The sequence below is a fragment of the Euprymna scolopes genome, chromosome 4 (assembly GCF_053919585.1).
Source record: "Euprymna scolopes isolate OS-2025 chromosome 4, ASM5391958v1, whole genome shotgun sequence".
Taxonomy (NCBI): Eukaryota; Metazoa; Mollusca; class Cephalopoda; order Sepiida; family Sepiolidae; genus Euprymna; species Euprymna scolopes.
The window spans coordinates 86329241-86350627 of NC_136485.1; the positions used below are offsets into that span (position 1 = coordinate 86329241).

General features: G+C 32.0%; 1 protein-coding gene across 33 annotated transcripts in view; it reads right to left on the reverse strand.

The window, feature by feature from the left end:
• LOC145268594 (unconventional myosin-IXb-like) overlaps positions 1–21387 on the reverse strand; it is a 349537-nt gene that overhangs the window by 103290 nt on the left and 224860 nt on the right. For 24 of the 33 annotated variants that reach the window (XM_080124059.1, XM_080124049.1, XM_080124094.1 and 21 more), the window contains 6 exons: positions 19167–19254; positions 17661–17723; positions 9283–9600; positions 6018–6057; positions 4201–4308; positions 2631–2711 (listed from right to left, as the gene is read on the reverse strand). In XM_080124059.1, the coding sequence (XP_079980185.1) occupies positions 2631–2711; positions 4201–4308; positions 6018–6057; positions 9283–9600; positions 17661–17723; positions 19167–19254 (698 nt within the window). The remainder of the gene's footprint in view (positions 1–2630; positions 2712–4200; positions 4309–6017; positions 6058–9282; positions 9601–17660; positions 17724–19166; positions 19255–21387) is intronic. The other 9 variants (XM_080124293.1, XM_080124274.1, XM_080124194.1 and 6 more) reach the window with 1 other exon arrangement.

The window sequence follows — 21387 nt, forward strand, 5'->3', positions numbered from 1 at the left end:
ATAATTATTTTTGTTGATAAGAAAATGATCTGAGTTTTCATTAATTATTGATTGCATGTTGATTTTGAGAGTGGCCCAGATCTGTTCTGATGTCCATGCTGCAGCCAAGAGGAGCACATATCGACCCTGAGTGGCACACTTGTAAAGAAAAAACTCAATTACAATGTCGAACAGTAGGTGGCCAGCTAACATGTTAAAGGTATTGCCACACAGACTAAAAGTCATACACGTTTTGTGTGCTGAGCATCAGAGCGGTAATTTCCACTGACCAGCGAATGGTTACATTTTGAAGGGTCCATCAGTAGATGAAGTTAAAAGTGTAGTCATTGGGACTTAGGATTAATAAACATCTTCTTGCCTGTGTGGATGAGCTGCTCACAGAGGGATCACATTTATGGTCTCATGACGCAAAATCATGCATAATCCCTCTCCGTCGCATTACATAGAGAAATTTAGATGAATCTAGATTGAAAAACAAAATATAAAGTTTTATGAACTTGCTTCTCAAGATGGACATAAGCTGAAGCAAGTTATAATGAAATACAATTTTGAAACCAGTGCTCAGAACTTTGAAGATTGGAGTTGAAGAGTCAAGGATAAAATATGTAGAATACTTCAGAAATTTTAAGATATTTTGTTTCAGTAAAGCAAATATTTTACAGGATTAAAATAGCAGAAAAAATACATGAAAATTCATCATATGAACGTCAGTATTACATACTGGCATGTGTTGAATAACTTTTAGAAATGGACTGTAAAGTAATCTATCTCCGCCCAAGTCTTTATTCATCCTTCTTTCTTTTTAGTTCATCATTACCATTTCTTCCCACGATTTCTTGCGAATTTAATATGCTACCTCAACTGTTCTACATCTATTAATCCAAAAACTCTTCTTCATTCAATGTGGCCATATCATTAGAGTCTCCTGTTTTGCACAGATTTTCTTATATTGTCGAAATTTAATGTTCTTATGTTATCAAATTACATATTATTATAAGCCTTCTTTAAGACTCACATTACACATTCATTGTATCATTCTCATATCATTTCTCTTCATGAAACGCATGTCTTAGATTTTACTAAAATAATTTATATGCACAAATTTTGAGTGATATTCAATGGATGAACCAAAGGATGGATTTTATCTGATACAGACATGGTTGCAGCTAAAAGAAAGCAGCAAAGAAATATCGGTATTGACCTTTCACCTGCAATTTAAAAATGAATTGCAACTTATTCAAAACCAAGTCAGTCTCTAAGAAAGCAACATTTGAACACAAATGCTAAATATGTATTCAGGAAATAAAACAATATTGTGAAAACAAAACTAAAATCTAAACAATGATTGAATTAAAATACAATTACAAATTTATATATTAATATGATAACGTGTATTATTTTGTGTTACGCTTAAACTTTTTTTTTTCCTGAGTGACTGTCATTTAATTGTTATGACCTTCCATTTCTTGTAATAAATAATTTTACCAATTCTTCATTAATTTTGGTTTCGATTATAACTGAAGGAACTCAAGTTATATATATATATATATTTTTTCTGCACGTTCTGGTTTTGATTCAAGCTGATGAAGCCAAGTCATATGGATATATTTTTTTATTTTTGAAATCACAACTTTATAATATATAAGAATCAATAGAAAATTTATATAGCATAATCACGTTGACACGTCAGCTACTGCTGGATCACCGAAGTTAAGCAATATTGAACCTGGTCAATACCAAATGAGTGACAATTTGGGATTTCTAGGTGCTGTATGTGCTCTCCGCTTATCTCAGCATAGATTCTAGTCGTCCTGAACTTTCTGCCACTGGATTCAAACAGTGCCTATTCTTCTGTGGGAAAGATGTTGCAGGGAAGAGAAAAGGGCATCTCCTACTAGGCCACAAAGTCTATTTTGAACTCTGTCAAGGCAAGATAAGCTGTTTCTAGCAGATGCTATCCAGATGTGGCAACAGTACTCCATCCTTGAATGTACTTGACTCTTATACAGGTAGAGAATTGCATCAGTAGTGAGATATCTACTGAAGTGGCAGAACAATTCCACCATTTTTCCAGCAACCTTGACAACGGATTTGATGTATGTATTCCATGTCAGATCAGGAGTAAAGGTAAGACCCAGAAGCTTGTCAAAACATGGAGCTTCTTCAGGATGAGAACCATTCATTTCAACTGATGCCAGATGGGGATCAGAGCACTGATGATGGAAAGATAGAAGCTTGGTTTTAAATGCATCAAAATTAATCAACCACCTCCTTCCTCATTGCACCACATGACAAGATCAAGGGAGAGAGAATCAGAGAGAACTTGGTCGTTTATGGCTTTTGAAGTGTTGCCATAGATGGTAGTGTCGTCAGCATAAATGTTTACGAATGATCATAGGATGTGATTTGGGAAATCATTGATTTAGATCAAGAAGAAAGTTGGGCCCAGAATGAACCCTTGAGTGACTTCAGCATTAATACTGTGGGCTTCTGATTTCTGCCCATCAACCACTACTCTTATGAATTGTAATCATTGAGGTTTATGTAACATTAGATAAACTCTACAGAATACCTATTTAAGAAATGAAAGTTCTGTTAAAAGGAAATAATGTGTTAATATTAGATGGTACCTTTTCAGAATTGGACTTTATACATCGTACAAAGAACGGATTGCCATAATTAAGGGTTTCCATCAATCTGGACAGTGACCACTGAAAGTGTAAAAAGATAATATTGATCAGTAAAAAAATAAATAAAAAATAAATTTAGAAAATATTTCTGCTATAAGTCTATTTTAATTTCATACTGAAAAGCAAAAATGTTTCAAGTGCATGACATTGTATTAATCAGTTATTTGTGTTGTGATGGTAATGAATTCTTTATATTTTTAATGTTTTCAGATTGTTTAGATGAAATCCTGACTTAAATGCTGACAACATCATTTGTTGAACAGATAGTGATAACAATGAGAGGAAAAAGTAACATGTATAGACTATTATCACTTGAAGAATACTAAAGCCAATGATGGATTTAAACTGCAAAACTGGCAAAAAATTACAGTACATCTATAAAATAAAATTTAAAAAAACAAACAAACTATTATGCTCCTCAAAATACAAGCTCTACTCTTGCTGAGTTTTCACTTTTAAGCAACTATTTATAAATGTGTCATATTACCAGTTATCTAAGCCAGATGAAGTAATTTTTAAAAATAAACTGTAGCAAAATAGATTTTGATATTACCAATAATGTAGTAAAATAAGAAATGAAAATTGACTGGTCAGAAGCAAAGTCTCATTTGTCAATTGAAATGCTATTTTTGTGCGAGTCTGAGAATCCAACAAGAAAACACAAATAATAATCACAAAACTAGATATATTGCTGCCCCATTGGATTACAAATACAACTATTTATTGAATTAATTTTAATTAAAATTCAGAAACTGATATCTGTTAACGCATTCTTTCTTCATAACTAAAAATATGTCTCTTTAGTTCTATTTTATCTTTACAATATAGAATAAAGAAACTTATTTTCATTGTTTGTGTTTCCAGTGCATACAATGTAAATTAGATGGCAAAATAAAACAATTAGAACCAATACTGGGAAAAAAAGTCACTTTTTATCTGAATGTTCGGAAATATTAAAAATTATTAGAGGGTAAAAGAAGTATATATTGTATGAAGTATTTCAGAAATTATGTCATAGAAATGTTGATAACTCAAAAACTGTTTATCTGATGAGACTGAAATTTTGTTAGCTTACTTATTTTCATTGTCATAAAAGAGCATCAGAGCAATACATCAAATTTGGAAAAATCAGAAGTTGAAATTCTGTAAAAGTTTCAAATTTAATCTATAAGTAATTTTAAAAGTAATGATCTTAAGATGTGGAACTTCATTGGCTACAATATGAGTAAAATAGTGAGTCTTGATAAACAGAATTAAAGTTATTGACAAACGTGTAATCTTTTTCATGTTCTAAATTTTGACAACCAAAAATTAAATAAGTTCCAAGTTACAACATGACTGCCATTTTGACTCAAGTTTTGTGAATAGTCAAGTGATATGAATGTGAGGCCAATGACAAACTCAACCGAAAAACATAACCTCCACCAAGATGGAGGTTACAAAAAAAAAAAAAAAAAAAAAAAAAAAAAAAAAAAATTGCAAGGTTGGAAAAAATAAACATGAACCTCACCTGGAACTGAGCACTGACACTGGGTGGTTGTTTTTTGAATGGTATCCTGCCACCACCAATCATCGTCCGAGTTGCAATTGCCTTCAATGTCCGAACATCTCGATAACTCTACAAAATTACATTTAGAAACTTTAATTAGCTCAGCTGAAATGAAATAGTAAAGTGAAAATATATATTTTTTAAATATCTTGAAAGCCAGTAAAATATTTTTGTTACTGGCAAGTTAGTAAGAATTCAATAATTTCCAATTTATTTGACACTTAATTTAAAAAGATTAATCATTAACATATATAAGATATGACTGGAAGAAAAACATACATGAAAAAAAAAAATGTAACATTATCGTTACACTCGAACAGTGTTCGTTACAGTTCAAACATCTCTCAGACCTCTATATCATCCGGCACCATCTTTCTTCTCCTTTCATTTTACGCATCCATCTCCTTTTGCTCTGACTCTGTTTCTCTCCACCCACATGGTGTCCTTTTTCTTCAGACGCAAGCCCGAGCACACTTGCCAATTTGCATATGCATTCAAATGCTGTTCCTGCTGCTAATAGAATTGCTTGTCATTCATCATTCGGCTGCTGTTGCTGCTATTTTCATATGCACTCATATGTACTCAATAGTATAGTCAAATTGTCAAAAAATAAAAATAAAAACAGTGCTTTTTAGGAATAGGTATCCATCGATTTGCAGCCATGACATAAGCAGTTCTGACTACGAACAGGGAAAGTTAAATCAAGTTCGGACTTTTCAGAAATCTACAAATATAAAGACGTGGTTACTTACTGAAAAATAGTCATCTACTGCTTAGCAGATGACTATTTTTCAGTAAATTTCTTTTTATATCCAAAAATCCAAAATAACTAAAAAAAAAAAAAAAGTTCATCTAAATACAAGAAAAAAATCAATAGTTTCTTTTGCTAAATCACTTCTTTGCATGTAATAAAAATGTTAAAACATTCAGTTTGTTTGATGAAATTCTTTAACATTCAGAAGTTTCTGGTGGAACTTTAAATCAATGATGTATGTACTGATATGTTTTCTTAAGCATGATATGTATATGTTTTCTTAAGTATTGAGAACTTTTTTTTTTTTTAATCCTGGTGTCATAATGAAAAATAAAAAGAATACACATTTAAAATTTCAATTAGGTTGATTACTTTCCAAACATTTTGGCTACAATGTGTATCTGGTCTGATACAAGAGTTCATTTTTTTTCTGTTCTCAGTTGGTGAAAGAGACAATTTATTTTAAAAAAATTTTTGAGAAAATTCTTCTTTTTGTCCCAATCCAAAGTGTTCATTTTTTGGGTAGCTGGATTTTTCTCATATTAAAACCTGACCTTGTGTCTAACTACCATTGTAGGAAGCAAGTAAATAAATACTTTCTGTACACAAATATTCATATTACTCCTTTTTCCAAATTAAGAAAAACAAAAACAAAACAAAATTTACAGTTAATATTGAAACAAGCCGAGCGTGTGAGGCCCACACATAAAAAATTTACTTTCACCATGACTAATGTTTGTGCAAAAAAAATTTTTTAATCCAAGGCGTGGTTATTGAAAAATGCGCAAACAAACAGACAAATGGGAGTAAATTACTAGGTCCAATCTCTCCTTTGTCGAGGGATGAAAAAATAAATAAAAATAACTCTTTCTATTTCACAATAAGAATGTTTTCAATGTTATGGACAACATTTTTTTTTAAAACATGTACTCTAATGAGTATTATAGCATATATTTTGTAGAAAATTTTTACAATATCTTGAAATAAAACCCATAAAAAAAATGATAGCAAAAATAAAACTTACCACATTATGTCTATATTTTGGCTTTGGACACTTGTTTTTCCTAGCAAACATCAAAACAAATGAATATATTTAAAAGATAAAAAATAACAGGCGGAAGCAACGGACTAAAAAAAAAAATCAATTAATCCTTTGGTTAGTAATCAAACAAGTGATGTAGAAAAAATTGTGGGATTAAACAAATTAGAGGCATTAATGAAACCGAAAACTCCACATCAATATTAAATACAAACTATCAAAGATATTCAGCATCAATTTTTACCATTTGAAACAGAATGACATATTAGTAGAGTACATGTTCTTGCAGTTTATCATAATTAAAATATTAAATTAGGAGTGTTTAATATTTTATTTAAATGTCTGCATTAATAAATTCACTCAATGTATTAGCAATGTAGCAATGACAAGTCAAAGTTTGTCCTCTCTTGGAATTATAAAGTTTGGTTTACCCCTTTATCTTTCTTTTTCACTAAAAGTACTTGATCTACTGAGTATTCACAAAAAAAAAATTTAGTTTGTTTGCTGATTTTTATGGAGCTCTTCCTCTTTTTATTTTGCAAATATTCTGAATTATCAGGAAAGGTTATTGCTTTTAGTAAGTTCAAAAGATAAAAAGAAACTTCCTTAACCCTTCCACTAAAACATCCTCTCCGACCTAGTCCCCAAAATGGTACTAGCTTGTATAAGCTACTATCTTTCATTCTCAGTTATTTAGAGGGTGGGTGGGGGGGAGTATTGCCACCCAACATATAAGGTTAGTGATAAGATTAGGTGGGGGGGGGGAGTTATGACAACATAGCTTCTTCCTAAAAATAACAAAAATTTTAAATAGCCAATCAAAGGAGCACACAAAAATAATTTGTCCAGTTTAATTTCAAAAGAGGACAACTGTGTTTGACTTGTCACCATTATGATAAACAGATAGTCGTGAAAAATTGTCCAGCTTATTTGGGAATTAATATTCCCAATATAGCCGCTATTTGTTTAAATTTATTAATGCAATTTGTATAAAATATTTCCTAGTCTGAACAGTAGTTGAACCATCTAAAAAGCACTAGATCATTTTTTATTGAATATAAGGTTAGAATAAAATAATATCAAACAAAATATTTTGTTAAAATCAAAATATCAGATATTAAATAGAAAGTTAACACTGGAAACTTACATCAATTATAAAAGTAAATTTTTGTCATTTTTGCAATAAAGTTATATTTTAAAGTTAATTCCAGCTGTCTTATAATTTCTTTTACTATTGTTTCAATTGAAAACATTTAAAGAAAATAAAAGGAATTGGCTTTTTTAACAGACTAAGGCAGATTTAATGTTCACTAATGAACTGATAGGATGAAGTTCATTTAAATAGCCTTCTTTTTTGTAGCAAATCAATGTTTTAATCAATAACATGGCAACAAAAAGATAAATAAGCGAGTGTTAAAGAAAATCAATTTGAAATTACATGTCTATAAATAATCATTCTACTTTTGAAGATTAGAGTTATTTGATGAAGAGATTAATTGGGGTTGTTTTTTTTTTGTTTTTCATACTGTGCAATGATGGCAAAAATCAATTTTTTTCCTTTTATTTTCAACTATAAACAAAATGAAATGGTTGATTTGTTTACAAAGAAAACAAAATGTATTGGGGTTGATTTTGTAAATAATTTTTTATATACGATTAAAAATCTTTGTACTTCATTAGATTTTTGCTTTTAATAATAATAATAGTAAAAAACAATTAAATGTAATAATTGAAGCAAGAAATATACATTATTTTTGAAGGGACCCAAAGTAATTCATGTTTTTTTTTTTTCAACAAAGATTAAAATGACAAACTTCTGTATGAAGATACATTTACTTTTTTTTGTATTTTACTTCAGTAAGTTTTAAGAGATCAAGGGGCTCCCTTCTGGAGCTAACACTTGATTCTGTTATGATTTAAATTTATATCCGAAGGCTCTTTTAAGAATAGATACTGTTCCCTTTATGGATGCTATCTGTATTTCGTTACAGCTTGGTCTTCCAGGGATTGCTTCTAAGTATTTAATGAAGATTCTTTATTAAGCCAGTTGCTCCTATCACAACCAGTATAATGTGTTTATTTCTTTCAGAAACCATGTCGTTTTTAGATCATTTTTTAGGTCCTGATATTTTGTTATCTTTTCCCGTTCAGCTCTGTTAAGGCCGAAATCATTTGGACTGTGACATCAACAATGAGTGCAGTTCTTTCAGGCTTGTTCCATATAACAATATCTGGTTTTATGGCCTTGTCTTTTATGTATCTGCCTGCCTGTATGTCTTTGTCATAGAACACGGTCACATTTCTGTTTGATGTTATTGGTGGTAGTTCATGTTCCCAGATGTTCGGCGATCTGTCAAGTTGCATCTCTCCACAGATCTTCCAATGGAGGTACTTGCATATTTTGTTGTGACAAGCAGTATAATGGCCATCTGCCAATAAGATTGGGCATGCAGACATTAGATGGCTTGCGCTTTCAATAGCTGAGTGGCAAAACCTACACTGCCCATTTGTTTGTAGGCCAGCCATTTTTTTAAATCCATTTGTGAGTAAGCTCTGATCTTGTCCAGCTACAATAAGTCTTTCCTCATCAAATGGACGTCTGATGAGGAAAAACTTATTGTAATGTGCATACATGTATATTTCTCACCTCAATATAACATTGATAATTATACATGCACACACGAAAATCCAAAATATTTGAATTTTCAAATCAGGGGTTGTTCCTAATATTATGCCACATAAAAACTTTTTAAAATATGTTAAAACGAACTGAAATTTGGAGAAGATTTATTGATAACTGTCAATAAATTTACTGATAAGTGGCAAAAACACCTATTGCTAAGATTTCACAAAAAAAAAGTATTTGAATTTTCACAGAAAGCTTCCATCCCTCTTCTACCCCTTTTGTATAAAACTGAATTAAACTAAATATAATCCACATTACTCACCCTTATGCCTAGCAGGTGTGTTTCAAAAACGATCAGTTAATTATATTAAAAATGAATCCTATACATAGAAATATATATGAAATGAAAAATATTAAACCTTTAAACGCAAAAGAATGTTTCATAAATATTTTACTTCTAAAGCAGAAAAATACAAGAACTGAAGTTTTTGTTAATCTAAAATCTAAACTATTCCTTAGAATTTCTGGAAAATAAAAGATTTGTTAGTTTGAACTATGCACAGAGAAAAATAGAAAACAAATGAGTGAAGAATAGCTTGCAGCAGTAGCAGCAGCAACACCTACATGATAACCTGATGGGCTTTCTTGATAGCAAGTGCATCAGCTTCAGGTAAGAAATTCTCCACAGGACTGGTGAGTATATGCTCTGTGGTCATGTCGGCAGGGTTGCAATGATGCAAGTAGTCATTAGCATAGGGCTTAGTAGTAGTGGTGGTGGCAGCAACAGCAGCAGCATATTTGTGATTAGTAGAAAGAGGACATGCAACATTGGGAATCGGTCTATCATGCAGGCTGGTTGGCGTTGGTCGTTCCCTTGAAGAAGGAGGAGACGACGACACACCATTAACTGGAAGCACATCTCCGGTTCCAACATGCCGGGCTCTAAAATGAAGCAAGAAAAAGAAAAAAAGAAAAAGCTGCAAACTAACAGAGAAAGTCGCATCGTAATCTATGTTGCATGAAAAAATAATGTAGTCTATTACTTAAAAGCCTTAAAAATCTTTGAACAAAATGAAAATGAGAATTTATAATCAACTTTTCTAGAAAGTTTTTAGCTTCAATCAAATCTATTAAATAATATCAACAGTAAAATTTAGTGATTTGTATCCTTATATAGTTTTTATAGATGGTTCAATAGCCTCTCAAATAAAAATTAACTTTTTATTATATTGTGTATTTACCATTTATGGTCAACTAGCTGGGTGACCCGATGTTGTCCGAAACTGAATGATGATAAATGAATGCTATGTTTCACACTCCCATATTTTTATTGTCATCGAACTCAGTGAAATCGACCAGTTTTTTTAATCAAATTGATTGACTGCCTGTTCTAGTTGGGGACCCATCACGGTGTACCAGGAAGAAGCTTATTGCATTTATAAAATTATTTTTTTTATATATATAATGGCTTGCATTAAAGTTTAAAACTTTTGGCCATTATTTTAAGTTTGAAAAAAAAATTATTCTACCTTTCTGTATTATTGTACTATACTATACTTATTTGAAGAGGTTTTAATAGGTAAGTAATGATAAAACTGTTAGAGCTATAAAACGGCTATTTTGTGTCAGATTTTTTTTTTACACTAAGATATTTAGAAGCTCGGTACCACTCCCCTATAAAGAATTTCGTCATGAAATTTGGAAAACAATTAGAAAAACATCACTTTCATGTCAGGGTATAAAATAAATTGGTCTATTCATTTTTTTTATTGTCTTAACAATAAAACTTTAATATCTCTTCCATATCTCTTGCCATTTTCTTAAAATATATCAACTGTCCGATTTAAATCTATCTAGGATATTTTGTTACTGGGTTTAGTTCTAATGATTTTTTTTTTTTTTTTTGTGGTGGTGGTGGGAGGGGGGGGCTATTTTACAAGGTCTATCATTGTCATGGATGGCAAAATAAGTCGATATAACAGGATGGTAAACCCCAATGATATGAAAAAAGCAAAATTGCACATCTGAGTTAGTGTAACAATCATCAGTGTCTGCCTCTTGCATAGGGTGCAAATTATAGTTTACAACCTAACCGATCCTACACCATCTGCCAACTTTCTGTCATATTACCAAAGTGTTGCATTCGTATGCTTGTTTTGCAAGTACTTTCACAGAATATGCTTGGATGAACTTACTGCACCTTTTTAAATGAAAATACTTCATTCACAAACACACTAGCAGCTAAATTCCGCTTGTCTTTAGATGCCAGGAGATTTTCTCAGACTACTTGCCTTTTGAATTCTCTTTCAGCTTCTGTACCCATGACAATACCAACATGCACAAATTTAAATGTAATGTGAACCAACATCTTGCTGCCTAAAACCTCAACTAAACTGCTCCCTACAAATCTGGTCTTTACACTTAAGTGGCAATATGCTTTGTTTGGGATAAACAAAAAGAAAAAAATAGTAATTCATAAAACTAATTGTAAGTTTATATATACAACACGCAAGCCTTGGAAAAGCACATGCAGTACAGGTTAGTAAAAAGAAAGCATTGCATGCAAAAATCATTAAGCATTGCATGCAAAAATCATTAAGCATTGCATGCAATAAATCATTTAGCATTGCATGCAATAAATCATTTAGCATTGCATACAAAAATCATTTAGCATTGCATACAAAAATCATTTAGCATTGCATACAAAAATCATTTAGCATTGCATACAAAAATCATTTAGCATTGCATACAAAAATCATTTAGCATTACAAAAAATATTTATAATAAACTAAATCAGTAAATACACTGTTAAGTTTTTTGTTTTCAATTAATATTTTTGTAATTAATTAAATGATAAGATTAAGTAAGCAATATAATAAGTTACTCAATCCTGAAGATTATGTTGCTTGAAGATGGCTGAATAGAGCATACTGCATTGCTTAGTTTTACCAATTTTGTTATAAGCTGGTCACGTTTATAGCTAACATTTGCCATTTATAAGGAGAAATAAATAAACAAGAAAAAAATAGAACAGAAAAAGAAAAATGAAAAGATAAAACACACAGAAGTAAAACAAAGAGACAGAAAACAACAGAGAGAGAGAGAAAGAGACAGAAAACAACAGAGAGAGAGAGAAAGAGACAGAAAACAACAGAGAGAGAGAGAAAGAGACAGAAAACAACAGAGAGAGAGAGAAAGAGACAGAAAACAACAGAGAGAGAGAGAAAGAGACAGAAAACAACAGAGAGAGAGAGAAAGAGACAGAAAACAACAAAGAGAGAGAGAAAGAGACAGAAAACAACAGAGAGAGAGAGAAAGAGACAGAAAACAACAGAGAGAGAGAGAAAGAGACAGAAAACAACAGAGAGAGAGAGAAAGAGACAGAAAACAACAGAGAGAGAGAGAAAGAGACAGAAAACAACAGAGAGAGAGAAAGAGACAGAAAACAACAGAGAGAGAGAGAAAGAGACAGAAAACAACAGAGAGAGAGAGAAAGAGACAGAAAACAACAGAGAGAGAGAGAAAGAGACAGAAAACAACAGAGAGAGAGAGAAAGACAGAAAACAACAAAGAGAGAGAGAGAAAGAGACAGAAAACAACAGAGAGAGAGAAAGAGACAGAAAACAACAGAGAGAGAGAGAAAGAGACAGAAAACAACAGAGAGAGAGAGAAAGAGATAAAAAAACAGAGAGAGAGAGAAAGAGATAAAAAAACAGAGAGAGAAAGAGATAAAAAAACAGAGAGAGAAAGAGATAAAAAACAGAGAGAGAGAGAGAGAGAAAGAGATAAAAAAACAGAGAGAGAGAGAAAGAGATAAAAAAAACAGAGAGAAAGAGATAAAAAACAGAAAGAGAGAGAAAGAGATAAAAAACAGAGAGAGAGAAAGAGATAAAAAAACAGAGAGAGAAAGAGATAAAAAAAACAGAGAGAGAAAGAGATAAAAAAAAACAGAGAGAGAAAGAGATAAAAAACAGAGAGAGAAAGAGAGAAAGAAAACAGAAAGAAAAAAGAGATAAAAAAAACAGACAGAGAAAGACATAAAAAAAGGAGAGAGAGAAAACAAAACGGAGAGAGAGAGAAAACAAAACGGAGAGAGAGAGAAAACAAAACGGAGAGAGAGAGAAAACAAAACGGAGAGAGAGAGAAAACAAAACGGAGAGAGAGAGAAAACAAAACGGAGAGAGAGAGAAAACAAAACGGAGAGAGAGAGAAAACAAAACGGAGAGAGAGAGAAAACAAAACGGAGAGAGAGAGAAAACAAAACGGAGAGATAGAGAAAACAAAAACGGAGAGAGAGAGAGAAAACAAAAACGGAGAGAGAGAGAGAAAACAAAAACGGAGAGAGAGAGAGAAAACAAAAACGGAGAGAGAGAGAGAAAACAAAAACGGAGAGAGAGAGAGAAAACAAAAACGGAGAGAGAGAGAGAAAACAAAAACGGAGAGAGAGAGAGAAAACAAAAACGGAGAGAGAGAGAGAGAAACAAAAACGGAGAGAGAGAGAGAGAAACAAAAACGGAGAGAGAGAGAGAGAAACAAAAACGGAGAGAGAGAGAGAGAGAAACAAAAACGGAGAGAGAGAGAGAAACAAAAACAGAGAGAGAGAGAAACAAAAACGGAGAGAGAGAGAAACAAAAACGGAGAGAGAGAGAAACAAAAACGGAGAGAGAGAGAAACAAAAACGGAGAGAGAGAGAAACAAAAACGGAGAGAGAGAGAAACAAAAACGGAGAGAGAGAGAAAAAAAACGGAGAGAGAGAGAGAGAAAAAAAACGGAGAGAGAGAGAGAAAAAAAACGGAGAGAGAGAGAGAAAAAAAACGGAGAGAGAGAGAGAGAAAAAAACGGAGAGAGAGAGAGAGAGAGAGAAAAAAACGGAGAGAGAGAGAGAGAGAAAAAAACGGAGAGAGAGAGAGAGAGAAAAAAACGGAGAGAGAGAGAAAAAAAAAACGGAGAGAGATAGAGAAAAAAAAACGGAGAGAGAGAGAGAAAAAAAAACGGAGAGACAGAGAGAGAAAAAAAACGGAGAGACAGAGAGAGAAAAAAAACGGAGAGAGAGAGAGAGAAAAAAACGGAGAGAGAAAGAGAAAAAAAACGGAGAGAGAGAGAGAAAAAAAACGGAGAGAGAGAGAGAAAAAAAACGGAGAGAGAGAGAGAAAAAAACGGAGAGAGAGAGAGAGAAAAAAAAACGGAGAGAGAGAGAGAGAAAAACGGAGAGAGAGAGAAAAAAACGGAGAGAGAGAGAGAAAAAAAACGGAGAGAGAGAGAGAAAAAAAACGGAGAGAGAGAGAGAAAAAAAACGGAGAGAGAGAGAGAGAGAAAAAAAACGGAGAGAGAGAGAGAGAGAGAGAAAAAACGGAGAGAGAGAGAGAGAAAAAACGGAGAGAGAGAGAGAAAAAACGGAGAGAGAGAGAGAAAAAACGGAGAGAGAGAGAGAGAAAAAACGGAGAGAGAGAGAGAGAGAAAAAACGGAGAGAGAGAGAGAGAGAGAGAGAAAAAAAAACGGAGACAGAGAGAGGAAAAAACGGAGACAGAGAGAGGAAAAAAACGGAGACAGAGAGAGGAAAAAAACGGAGACAGAGAGAGGAAAAAAACGGAGACAGAGAGAGGAAAAAAACGGAGACAGAGAGAGGAAAAAAACGGAGAGAGATAGAGGAAAAAAACGGAGAGAGAGAGAGTGAAAAAACGGAGAGAGAGAGAGAGTGAAAAAACGGAGAGAGAGAGAGAGTGAAAAAACGGAGAGAGAGAGAGTGAAAAAACGGAGAGAGAGAGTGAAAAAACGGAGAGAGAGAGTGAAAAAACGGAGAGAGAGAGAGTGAAAAAAACGGAGAGAGAGAGAGAGTGAAAAAACGGAGAGAGAGAGAGAGTGAAAAAACGGAGAGAGAGAGAGTGAAAAAACGGAGAGAGAAAGAGTGAAAAAACGGAGAGAGAGAAAAAACGGAGAGAGAGAGAAAAAACACGGAGAGAGAGAGAAAAAACACGGAGAGAGAGAGAGAAAAAACACGGAGAGAGAGAGAGAAAAAACACGGAGAGAGAGAGAAAAAACACGGAGAGAGAGAGAAAAAACACGGAGAGAGAGAGAAAAAACACGAAGAGAGAGAGAAAAAACACGGAGAGAGAGAGAAAAAACACGGAGAGAGAGAGAAAAAACACGGAGAGAGAGAGAAAAAAAACGAAGAGAGAGAGAGAGAAAAATACGGAGAGAGAGAGAGAAAAATACGGAGAGAGAGAGAGAGAAACACACGGAGAGAGAGAGAGAAAAACACAGAGAGAGAGAAAGAAAAAAACACAGAGAGAGAGAGAAAAAAACACGGAGAGAGGGAGAAAAAAACACGGAGAGAGGGAGAAAAAAACGGAGAGAGGGAGAGAAAAACGGAGAGAGAGAGAGAAAAACACGGAGAGAGAGAGAAAAACACGGAGAGAGAGAGAAAAACACGGAGAGAGAGAGAAAAACACGGAGAGAGAGAGAAAAACACGGAGAGAGAGAGAAAAACACGGAGAGAGAGAGAAAAACACGGAGAGAGAGAGAAAAACACGGAGAGAGAGAGGGAGAAAAAATGGAGAGAGAGAGGGAGAAAAAATGGAGAGAGAGAGGGAGAAAAAATGGAGAGAGAGAGGGAGAAAAAATGGAGAGAGAGAGGGAGAAAAAATGGAGAGAGAGAGGGAGAAAAAATGGAGAGAGAGAGAGGGAGAAAAAATGGAGAGAGAGAGAGAGGGAGAAAAAAATGGAGAGAGAGAGAGGGAGAAAAAAATGGAGAGAGAGAGAGAGAAAGAATGGAGAGAGAGAGAGAGAGAAAAAATGGAGAGAGAGAGAGAGAGAAAGAATGGAGAGAGAGAGAGAGAGAAAGAATGGAGAGAGAGAGAGAGAGAAAAAATGGAGAGAGAGAGAGATAAAATGGAGAGAGAGAGAGAAAAAATGGAGAGAGAGAGAGAAAAAATGGAGAGAGAGAGAGAAAAAATGGAGAGAGAGAGAAAAAATGGAGAGAGAGAGAGAGAAAATGGAGAGAGAGAGAGAAAATGGAGAGAGAGAGAGAAAATGGAGAGAGAGAGAGAGAAAAAATGGAGAGAGAGAGAGAGAGAAAAAATGGAGAGAGAGAGAGAGAGAGAAAAAATGGAGAGAGAGAGAGAGAGAAAAAATGGAGAGAGAGAGAGAGAGAAAAAAAATGGAGAGAGAGAGAGAGAAAAAAATGGAGAGAGAGAGAGAGAAAAAAATGGAGAGAGAGAGAGAGAAAAAAATGGAGAGAGAGAGAGAAAAAATGGAGAGAGAGAGAAACAATGGAGAGAGAGAGAAACAATGGAGAGAGAGAGAAAAAATGGAGAGAGAGAGAGAAAAAATGGAGAGAGAGAGAAAAAATGGAGAGAGAGAGAGAAAAAATGGAGAGATAGAGAAAAAATGGAGAGAGAGAGAAAAAATGGAGAGAGAGAGAGAGAAAAAAATGAAGAGGGAGAGAGAGAGAAAAAAATGGAGAGGGAGAGAGACAGACAGAGAGACTGAGAGAGACAGACAGAGAGACTGAGAGAGAGAAAGACAGACAGAGAGACTGAGAGAGAGAAAGACAGAGAGAGAGACAGAGAGAGACAAAGAGACAGAGAGAGAGAGACAGACAAAGAGACAGAGAGAGAGACAGACAAAGAGACTGAGAGAGAGACAGACAAAGAGACAGAGAGAGACAGACAAAGAGACTGAGAGAGAGACAGACAAAGAGACTGAGAGAGAGACAGACAAAGAGACTGAGAGAGAGACAGACAAAGAGACTGAGAGAGAGACAGAGAGAGAGACAGAGAGAGAGACAGAGAGAGAGACAGACAGACAAAGAGACTGAGAGAGAGAGAGAGAGAGAGAGAAAGAGAAAGAGAGACAGAGAAAATGGAAAGAGAACAGCAATAGGAAAAGAGAGAGAGAGTAAAAAAAGCACAGAGAAGAGGATAAAAAGAACAGAGGGAGGGAGAAAACAAAACAGAGGGAGGGAGAAAACAGAACAGAGGGAGGGAGAAAACAGAACAGAGGGAGGGGGTGAAAACAGAAAAGAGGGAGGGAGAAAACAGAACAGAGAAAACAAAAAAAAGCAAGAAGAGAGAGAAAAACAGAAAAGATAGAAAATAAAAATTATTTCAGAGCATAAAAAAAAATGAAAAGAGAAAAGAACTTAATGACGAGTGAATATTATATTTGCTTTTAAGTTAAACATGGATTTTTGTTTTATAGAATTCCATATCATTCTCGTTTTGTAGTATATAAAAAGGAAATTTTTTTTTTTAATCCATAACTATTTCTGATTTCACAAAAAAATGTGTGAATGTGTGTGTGTGTGTGTGTGTGTATATATATATATATGTATATATATATATATATATATATATATATATATATATATACATACATACACACACACACAATTTTTAAAAGGACACACCAGTGAATATCTACAATATAACTTAGAAAACTACAAGTGACTGTGATAATATTATGTGAGAGAAAAATACAATTGCATTTTTACAGATCGACATTGGTAAGCTATAATCAAGTGATCTTGAGAATGACAATTTCAAACAATTGTGTTCAAAACATGAAGCCTCAGAAAAATTTATTAGTTTGTAATCAAAATGTTTGCACGTAGTGGAACATTTATAAGTTACAATACAAAATAGAAAATACAAGCCAAAAAGCTTCAAAAAGTTTCATTGTTTTACATAGCAAATTCACTCTTTAGAAACAATATAAAATAGATTCCATGCTTTAAAATGTAATCAATGTAAGTATGATCATTGTATCTGGATTAAAACAGTATATTTTACACTTTTCATCTGAAAACAATAAATGATTTTTGTATCCAGCATTCATATTTTGTCAAATATTTCAATGTGTGTATGAAAACAATGCTATTTATATATTCAATACTAAAACCATGACATATTTTGGTTTTAATTTCATAGCATCAAAATTTATAAAAGAAGGATTATAGTACAAAACATAAGTAAAAAAAAACAGTAAAACTTATGAAGCCTACCTTTCTAAACTGTTAAATAATTTATTTCCTAAATTACCACAGCATGATCTTTGCAAATCTGACCTGAGAGAGAAAAGAAATTTAGTAAATAACATGAATTTCTTTCATAAACTGTTGTGAAAATACAATCAAACAATCTGAATTAAATTTATAAAGGTTTTAGTCATACATTTTAAAACTGCCCTAAACTGTGGAAACAGAATTGAGTATTTTAAATTAATAAAATATACAAACATCTAATTTCTTCTAAAGAAATGATAATTCATTTTAAAAATATTTTAGTGTGTTTAATATTCATTCAAGAAATAATTAAATAATTTATTTTTAAAATATAAAACAAAAATATTTCTGAGTAGGTATTTTCAAATTTTTAAAGACACAAGCCAACCATGTAGGATCCCTCTCCATGGAGAAATTTACTTTCAGCATTACTAATGTTTGTGCAAAATTTTAAAACCATCCAAGACGTGGTTATTGAGAAAAGTGTGAACAAATTTTACTAGAGTTATCCCGGAAAATTCGTTCTGGCAAAAATTTACTTTCACCATGACTAATGTTTGTGCAAAATTTTAAAACCATCCAAGACGTGGTTATTGAGAAAAGTGTGAACAAATTTTACTAGAGTTATCCCGGAAAATTCGTTCTGGCAAAAATTTATTTTCACCATGACTAATGTTTGTGCAAAATTTCAAAATATCCAAAACATAGTTATTGAGAAAAGTGCTATCAAACAAATGGGAGTGAATTACTAGGTCCAATCCCTCCTTTGTTGAAGAACCAACGATGTCAGAACAATCAAGAAAGGGTAAAATGTTAAAACGATAAAGTTTTGCGTGAATAATATCAGCACGTTAAACAACTTCAACATTAGTATTTCTTGAGCAGAACTCTTTCGAATGACTTAAAGTTTTCAGGGATGAGGTTAAATTATTTTGACATTTCTTGGAAAAGTTGTCAGATGGAAATAGTTATTTAGGCATGATTTTTTTAATACAAAAATAAATTATTTCTCAAGCAGAAATAATATATATATATATATATATATATATATAAAGATAATAAAAATTATAAGTATATATATATATATATATATATATATATATATATAAAATTACCTTCATATTTAATAAAAATTATAAGTATATATATATATATATATATACTTATAATTTTTTATTAAATATGAAGGTAATTTTAATCTCTTACAGTAATCATTTGACAAATTAACTGATGCCAATCTTAAAACATTTTAATTTATTTTATTTACTGCCATGAATGAAATGAATAATTACAATATGTATTAGAAGTGAACAGTTCTACTGTTTAAGCCAAATATAAATACTCAAATGAGCAAGTTAAAATACAAATGGCTCAAAGGAGCCATGTTTATATGATTTTTACAAAATAAAATTCCTGATACTTTAAAATGAAAATATCCTTTGACAAAAATTAATACTGTTTCATTTCTAAGAAAACTTCAATATATAAACAAAAAAATGTACCTACCTCAGTAAATTATCATTCAATTTAGCATTGTCTCGATAATGTGGATATGATGTGGTATCATTCTTGATCACAGGTTTATTACGGTTTCCTAAGCAAAAGTATTAGTTGTTACGTTAAAGAATGGAGAGCAGAAGTATAAATGATAAACAGGTAGGTTACAAAAGAAAGCAAACTACTTTACCCTATTAAAAGAAAGAGAATCAAAGTTTAAAGAAACCCTTTATCACATAACATTATCTGATAAAATAGTGTATATGAGTAACTACATATTAGCCAGAGTTGTCAAATTTAACAAGTAAAAATAGATTAATAATTTATTTAAAAAGGAAAATGTAATGAATAAATTAAACTTTCAAAACTATTTAAACAATAATTTGATGTAAAAAAAATGCCATGTACCTCCTCTCAGCTTTTACTTTTAAATTAAAGAATTAAGAAAAACTCAAATGTATTTACAAAATTAAAATTTCAACATTTTGTAAAACAGACAGATTTTATTATAAGATAAATTTTTGAAATAGATATAATCCTTCAGAATTATTTTTCAAAACATGTAAATATTTTAATTACCAAACTTCCACAAAATTTTAAACAAATAATTTGGTTAAAACAAATGACATAAACTTCTGGATTCTTAGCTTTTTATCATTAATAAATTTAAGTGCTAAGGCAAAAAAAAATTTGAAAGTATTTATAAGAGATAAATTTCAATATTCATAAAATTGAAGTTTATTGTAAAACAATATTTTTTATAACAATATAGCCTAAAATATATGAGGGGTAGGAGGTGCAATATGCGAAAAGACATCAAGGGAAAGGCCCCAAAACAGTGCATTTTCTCTCTTGATGACCCAACATTATTTGGAAGTAAAAATGAAATATTCCACTATAGAAAACAGCTGAAACATGATTATATACAAACCCACAGGATAATCTGTTTTTTCAAAACAATATCCTGTTTTTCACTCACATCTGCTACTGTTTTCATAGCAAGTTCCATTCTATATATTGTTGAAATACTCTTAAGTTTGTGCTGACATAACATTAAAAACAAAGAGAATTGTATCTGCTTCAAACTTTAAAGATTAAATTTAATTTATTAAAATCAATTAATCATTTACTAAACAATGTATAGTCAGAAATAAATTTTGATATTTTTGTATTACAAATATATGCACTTTTTTTTTTATATTATTCCATATAATTTAAATTCATAGATCTGCTTCAGACATTTGATTGGAACTATATATACACCAAATCCTTTTAACTCTGTAGATAAAACAATATTTTCAAATAAATACATTAAAACGTCTGTGAAGCTACTTTGTTCAGATGTGAAAAGTTGTCAGATGGAAATAGCTATTAATGATATGCGAGTCCCCAATCAAAAAGTGATCAACATGAAATTTCCAAAGAATGAATTATTGAGAGAAAGTAATTTGTTTAAGGTTGCTTAGTTTAGTTTTGGCATGCAACTGAAGATGATAATACTAAGTCTAAAAAGTTTGGATTGGAGATTATCAATCTCATAACCAAAACTTGCGAACACAGACAAAAACAAACAAGTTTATTTGAAATAATTTTAAAAAAAGAAAGTTGGGTTTTCAATTAAAACAGCTGAAAATGTTCATTTAGAAAACCTATTATTCTTATACTAGCCAGACATGTGCAAATTCAACAGTTGTATCCGTTAACGTGTTGTTTATTGTTACGATGCTTATAAATATTTCCATTCTATAAACAGCAGACATGAATGCAGACCCACAATATTATTGTATCACTTTGATGCAAACTGAAACATATTTCTCTAAAAATTATAGTTTATATAATTTCAGAATATATCTGTTAATAGGTGATCTATTTCACAAACTCTTGTGTTTGTGACATATTTCCATTCTATGGGCATATTATACTATCTTCGAACAGAAGAGAAATTACATTTCAATCTTAGCTTGAAGATCAAGAAAATGTGTTTTTAATTTTATTTTCAACATAACAGTGACATCAGATGAATTTTTTAAAATTATTTTTTTGAATTGCATCTTTGGCAATCAGGCAATACTATCTTTTACAAAAGATGAAGAGTGATAGCTAGAGCTAGAACAACAGCATATTTTTTCCATTGTTTTGATTCTCAAGTGTGTATCCATTGATATCTTATATGCTTTTATATAGAGTGATGTGGTTCTCAGTTGATTAACTGTGTCTGTGTCGGATATAT